General features: G+C 32.0%; 1 protein-coding gene across 2 annotated transcripts; it reads left to right on the top strand.

Annotated features, from left to right (window-relative positions):
- The first annotated feature begins 33 nt into the window (after positions 1-33).
- Positions 34-6,454, top strand: LOC123708901 (WASH complex subunit 5). Of its 2 annotated transcripts, XM_045659907.1 has the most exons (11): positions 34-335; positions 564-666; positions 742-933; positions 1,000-1,211; positions 1,425-2,842; positions 2,913-3,172; positions 3,241-3,368; positions 3,677-4,078; positions 4,144-4,364; positions 5,024-5,174; positions 5,263-6,453. In XM_045659907.1, the coding sequence occupies exons 1-11, from the start codon at positions 214-216 to the stop codon at positions 5,402-5,404; spliced, it is 3,351 nt and encodes a 1,116-aa protein (XP_045515863.1). In that variant the 5' UTR covers positions 34-213; the 3' UTR covers positions 5,405-6,453. The 2 variants fall into 2 exon arrangements, with proteins under 2 accessions (XP_045515863.1, XP_045515864.1); XM_045659908.1 differs by lacking the exons at positions 34-335; positions 564-666; positions 742-933; positions 1,000-1,211; positions 1,425-2,842 and having other exon boundaries at positions 2,879-3,172; positions 5,263-6,454.
- Positions 6,455-6,820: the final 366 nt, after the last annotated feature.

The raw sequence follows: 6,820 nt of genomic DNA, 5'->3' as shown, positions 1-6,820 counted from the left end.
AAAACTTGATTTGTTCAGTCTTGCCATAATATAAATAGTGTCAACTTGTTTAATCAACAATGTTCTCTGTTTACAAATTGTAAAATGTAATTAATAAAGTTACATGTTTTCCCTTGGCTTTTTGGTAGTCATCATAATTAGTGAAATTTAAACATTCAAAGATTGTATTATTTGATTTTAAAAAGATTCTCAATTTTTGGACAATTATTAAAAATGAGGGTCTTCTTAGCGGAAGATAATCTTTGTGCCCAAAACCTCTTAAGAATAGTAGCTCACGGCAATGCTATTTTGGCAGAGATATTAAGACTTAAAGATCATATTCCGATTATGTATATGTAAGTATGTTAATTTATCATTTATTTATTTTATGATTTGCCTACTTCAATTCTATGATTGAGACACAGGTATTCTATAATATATATTTAGTATTTACTATATAAATAGTAGACAATACACAAACATACATCTATATAAATGAAAAATAAGTAACACATATTTTAGGCATTACATGTTTAGTATAATTTTTAAATCCATATCTGCCTTCATGTTGTTTTTGTTGACAGGTTGGAAACTAAAGAAATTCAGCAGAGATATCAAGATGTTATTATGGATTTTAGTTATTTCAAACTATCTGATACATTAGAAATGAAAATTTCCTCAAATATTGTAAGAATTTAAGACTTTTTAGCAACAATTAAATTGAAACTTATCTTTAATAATAATCTTTGCCATACCTTTCAGAAATTGCAAGATTTAGATGAAGACTTAAAAGAACAATACCTTGAACTTATTACAAGATTTTACTTATTATTTGAAAACATTTATACATTTATAATGGATTTAAATACTTTTGTGGAACAGTTACGTGATAGTGCTTTCATTCAGCAATCAATGGATACTATTTTGAGAGATGTTGAAGGAAAGCAACTATTGGTGAGTATTATATTTACTTTTTGGTGCATAATTTATTTTTTATTTAAAAAATATTTTTTCTTACAGTGTGAATCTTTGTACCTTTATGGTGCAATGTTGTTATTATGTGATTTATACATACCTGGTGCTGTTAGAGAGAGATTATTAGTAGCATTTTATCGGTATAGTACTAATCAATCACAGTCTAATGTAGATGATGTTTGCAAGCTATTGAGAGATACAGGCTATAATCAATTACATGGCAAGAGGCCCTCTGAGTATCCTGTGGAGTATTTCAGGTATTTGTGCAATTGATAATGTTAATTACTGTAGGCCACAAATAGGAAAGAATGTCTATGAATAGAATTATCCAATAATTATTGATCTATGATTATGGTTTGGCTTTACTATATCATAACAAGATTAATTTTACTTGCAAATCTAGTTTACTTGAAAAATTTAATAATTGTTATGTTATTTTTATAACAAGTCAACAATTTGCCTTTTTCTAGTCGAGTACCAGTCCATCCAGACTTTATCGAGAAAGTTGTGGGGAAGTTGAGGTCAGAGGATATTTATAACCAGCTTGCAGTTTACACAATTCCTGAACACCAGGCATCTGCGCTGGCCCCTCAGGCTTCCATGTTGGTAGTTTGTCTATTTTTTGCACCACACTACCTGCATGTGGATACCACTAAAATGAGAGAAATTGTTGATAAGTTTTTCCCAAGCAATTGGATTGTCCCTATCTATATGGGAGTAACAATAAATGTTTTTGACTACTGGGATAATTTTAAGGCTGCTAAAGCTAGTCTTAGCAATACTTGCAATAATAAAACCATTAAAGAATTATTTTCAAAGAGAGGTAGTTCTGTGCCATTGCTCATAACTAAAACTCAACAACTCCTTAAAGAGGGAACATTAACTGATGATTTTGTCCTGGACAACACAAGCAAAATTTTAAATGTAATACTTAATTCTAACCATGTTTTACGTCTTCTATTGTTACATACCACAGATGTTATATTTTTTGATAACAATAGAAAGAGTAAACAAATGCGAGAATTAGTCATAAAAGAAACAAATTATGACCCTTCGCAATTGTTAGAATTGCTTATAAGAACTGCAGAATTGGAGTTAAAAGTAAGAGAGTTCTTAAAGAAGTTACTTGACACAAGAAATGAAAGCTGGAACATAAACAAAAATATTGCACTAGAATCATTAAATAACTTGTCAGAACTTTTTACGGGCAACAAATCATATACAAAAGTTGCTGAAAATGAACAATTAAAGTTATGGTTTGATAATATTGCTAAACAACTTTCATCAATAAGTGACAACATAACTTCAAAATCCATTAAAAAGGTAACCAAATTAATTCAAGCCTTAGATGAAGTGGAGGAATTTCATGGTATAAAGACTACTCCTACAGTAGTTCAGTTACTAAATGAAACTAAAGATGCTCTAAAAAATATTCTAAGAGTTTCAGCGTTAAAAGAAGATTCTTTAGTCACTTTAGAGACAGTAGCAGATTTTAGCTATGCTTGGTGTACTATTGATCTATATACAAAACATATGCAAAGTCGTATTAAAGAAAATCCAGCAGTGACCAGTCGATTACGAGCATTGTTTTTAAAATTAGCTAGTGCTATGGAGATACCTCTTCTACGAATTAACCAAGCAGCAAGTGAAGACTTGGTCTCTGTCTCTCAATATTACAGCAATGAACTGATCAAATACATTCAGAAAGTTTTACAGATTATCCCAGAAATGGTTTTCAGTTTAGTTGAAAAAATAATTGAGTTGCAAACATGGTCAATTAAGGAAGTGCCAACAAGAATTGATAAGGATAAATTAAGGGATTATGCACAGCTTGATCATAGAATGGAAGTAGCTAGACTGACCCATTCTGCTTCAACTTTTACCAGTGGTTGGTACACATATTCTTGGTTTTCTTAAAATATTTTAATAATCATGTTTTTTAATTGTTTCCTAATCAGGTATTTTGGATATGAGATCAACATTGGTAGGGGTAATTCGAGTAGACCCTGCAGAATTACTAGAAGATGGTTTACTACGAGAGTTAGACAGGCATGTTAGAAGAAAGTTTGTTGAATATCTCGAACCACAAGTTAAAAAGCCTAATAATTTAGTCTCAAGGCTTCAAAAACTGGCAGAGAGTATGGAAGGTTACAAAAGGTCTTTGGAATACATCCAGGATTACATAAATATGCATGGTTTAAGGATATGGCAAAAACAGGTCTTTAATCTTGTGAATTTTAAAAGGGCTTAAATTCTTAAATACTTTATTAATGCAATTTTTTGTAGGTTTCCACTCTTATCAATGAGAATGTCGTAAAAGAGATAAGTGCTCGAAAGGGAGTGGCACTGCATGGTCCATCAGCAGGATTTATGGGGAGTCTTGCTAAGCAAATTGTACAACAAACTGATGCCAGGTCTGTCAAATAAATATTATCTATAAACCATATAAGTATATATTAAATTGCTAGCAATAAAAAAATTATTATACCTTACAAACCAAAACTTTTACGAACTAAATATAGGACTCTATATATTATGTCTTGTATGTCACTTGTTTTTTTTTAATATTTTCCAAAACTAAGTAGACTAATTCATTTTAAAGCACATTTCATTAAAGCAGCACTTTTAATAATAAACCATAACAATGGGTTTCAAACGAGGACCCAGAAAAGCCAACAAGAAAACCAGTGACTCTAATAATGTGTACTTTATTATTTTACAGATTGTGTACATATATAAATATATGTGCAGCATGGTTTGACGTCAAGACCTATACTGAAGTTATAAATAATAAAACATTTTCGAAACTAAATGACGCGATAGGAGTAGTAGGTCTACATGGTTTGGATACATTATATGGTTACATGATAAAAAATCAACTTCAACATATTCAACATATACTCCGAACAAGTCAAGATAAAATTTTAATTAGTGATAAAAATATAGATCTGAAGGAAATAGAGCAAACTATTGTGAAAAATCAAAAGCATATACTACAACTAGCGGATATACTACTTGCAGTAGGTGCACTGCAATTGCTAAGAAAGCACATCGCTTACCAGTTGAATACAACCTGTAAATTTGATTCAGCTCATTTAGAAGCTTCACTTAGAACAATGAATGAGTATGTTTTTAAGCTTCATTTTATATGTATATAACTTTAAGATGAATATAAATATTGTTTTATAGATGCTTGATACACGAAATTAAAACGTCTCGAGATCCTCAAGTGAATTGTAATTCACTGATACAGGAGTTGGAAGAGTATTTAGTAAGGTGTGGACTTACAGATCCTTACAAGAAGGTATATTTAAAAAGCCCACCTGAATTTAACAACATAGATTTGGGACAGCTGTTAGCTATAATTGTCATAGCACAGCTACCTAGACTACATTTATGTGCAACCACAGGTAAGGTCCGTCCAAATAATGTATTACAGAGACATATCTAATTAATATTTGTTCATAGAAACCTTTTTTAGTAATGAGATCGTATGCATGAATATATTGGAAAGTAAAAGGTTGTTTATATTCGATTTTGTTGGGTACTACATAAAAAATCTAACCCAGATCTAACCAGAAAAATCAGGTGTCTGTAAAGTCGGTTTACTGACGATAGTTGAACGTGACGTCGTAAGAAAATCCTGATGCAATGGTTGCTTTTACAAAAGAAAATTTTAATTTTATTTGTTTGATAGATATTTTGTATAGATATAGAGAAGTAGGTAAATGGAAATTACAATTAAATTGATCAAGTTACATTTATTTGTACGCATAAATACAATTATGTCAATTTTTTTCATCGCTCACTCAAGTAGGAGAGAGACAAATGTCGAACGCTGCCGAACGCGGAGGCTGATTGTGCCTCTTTGTCGCTCGTTCCGCGCTCTCGCTTGCACTTCAAGCCTTAAATGGAATGCCTCAGAGCGAGGTAGGCGAGGGCCATGGTTTTTCGTGCGTGCAGCCGGCTGCACCGAATTATAAGACATTGTCACGTCAAAAAATTTATGACCGGTGTAAGGACCTAAGTCTCCTACAATACAGTTAATAAAAATATTTGATCATTTTAGGTGATTTAATAACTAAAAAACACGGAGAAAATATAGATGGATATCCATTGCTGATTGGTACATACACTCTGCTAAGGCAATCCAAATTAGAAAATGTAGATGTCTTTGTCAACTTTTTGTGTAAATATGTGAAAGTGTTGACTCTCAACAAGTAAGTTTATACATTGGCTTAAACAGACAGAATAATACAAATTGTTGTAGAAAACAATGAAATAATTACTACTTCACTTTTATTTTAGGATTAAGTCAGCAGAGTCTACTAGTGAAGGTTTAATGTTAACGAGACTTTTACAAATCTTATGTGAAGCCTTTGGATATCCTTTTGCAAAATTAGAAGATGATCTGCCCCTAGGTCTCATTAATTATTCAGGGCAAAAATAATTGTTATTGTTTTTATATCACATATATTATTATTCATTCATACATATAAAGATCTAAATATTTAAATGATTTTTTTATTACACTTTATAAAGCTGGATTTACTTCGTTTCATTCATCCATTCATTCATGTCTCGCCTATTATTTCGCAGTGAGGAGGGGGATGGTATTTTGGGTTTCGTAAATAGAGTCCAAAAGGTGAGTAAAGGAAAAATCAGGCTATTCCAGTCTTAACATTCGAAATAATTATCAACGGCATCTAGTTACTGTTTAAGCGGCCCGTTCGTAACAGTGACTTGGCGCTTTTGGGTCAAGAACTAGTGGCAATGGTAGTCCTGGTGAGGTGGAAGTTTGTGGACGCCATACTTGAATATAGTCGCCGTTTGGACCCTTATCTCTGATTTTTAAGGCGTATTCTTGCGCAGAAAATCAGCTTACCAGAAGTTGGTCTCGGTCTCCAACTTTCTTACTACGAAAAATCGATGGCCCGCCAAAACGATGGTAGATAGAAGGAGGGTGCTCAAACATTTTTCTGTACGCTCACGATCTATATTTAACAACTTTTATTATTGCCAATTTTGAAAAAATAAGATTAAATATTGAATTGCCGCCAACATTATAGAAATAGGCGAGAAATAAATTTTATTCTCTAATTACAAAAAAAGAACGAGCTATGGATGTTATTTTTAAATATTCTAATTATGCGTCCAAGCGGTCAGAAAATAAACTCCAACACGTGTAAGACTCATTTTGTAATCAAAAGTATTTTTTGTGTTCTCGTTCATCTGAAATCGGCTATCATAAACATATTTAACTTTTAAGGTTATCATATTTAATTATATAATTAGATATTTTCTGAGGTTAATTTGGGTTGGGTGCGATTCCATTGAAAGGCACCGTATGTGTTGGTGGAAACTGGATTTTTATCTTGGTTAGTTTCTGGTCTAGATAAATAAAAGTTAAATATGTTTATGAACATTAATTGTGTTGAAGTTATAATTTCTTAATTCATAAGAAGTGTTTCTAATTATTTGACCACCATTGTGTGTATCAATAGGTGTAAGTTGTTAGTGTTGTTTTATAACAATAAATTAAATTTTAATACCGTCTTGTTTATTTCTCGCTTCCTCTCAAGTGGCGAAGCCTCCTTCAAGCCCTGAAGTATCGTGGTGAGCCCGTCCTACGTCCTTGAACCTCTGATCCTACCCGTAGGACTCCGACTGTAGTTACGTTAGGTGTCTTACTTGTGTGTACTTTATATTCACTACTTATGTGTTATGGTACATCTGTAGGACCTAGGGATCCATAGTGTTAGGTTCTTAGTTCTCTCATATGTTAAGTTATCTAGTGCAGCTTGCTAATACATACATACATACAACATATACTATACAAATACTCTGAACATATATTACATTTCAC

The sequence above is a fragment of the Pieris brassicae genome, chromosome 4, assembly GCF_905147105.1.
Source record: "Pieris brassicae chromosome 4, ilPieBrab1.1, whole genome shotgun sequence".
Lineage (NCBI taxonomy): Eukaryota > Metazoa > Arthropoda > Insecta > Lepidoptera > Pieridae > Pieris > Pieris brassicae.
The sequence above is the reverse complement of the archived record's forward strand: the minus strand, read 5'-3'. Positions and strand labels throughout refer to the sequence as shown.

Bases quoted from the DNA above. Each gene is read 5' to 3' on its own strand.
- LOC123708901 (XM_045659907.1), top strand. From the start codon at position 214: ATGAGGGTCTTCTTAGCGGAAGATAATCTTTGTGCCCAAAACCTCTTA. The intron at 934-999 runs GTGAGTATTATA...TTTTTCTTACAG, and splicing joins TTGAAGGAAAGCAACTATTG to TGTGAATCTTTGTACCTTTA. The intron at 2,843-2,912 runs GTTGGTACACAT...TTTCCTAATCAG, and splicing joins TGCTTCAACTTTTACCAGTG to GTATTTTGGATATGAGATCA.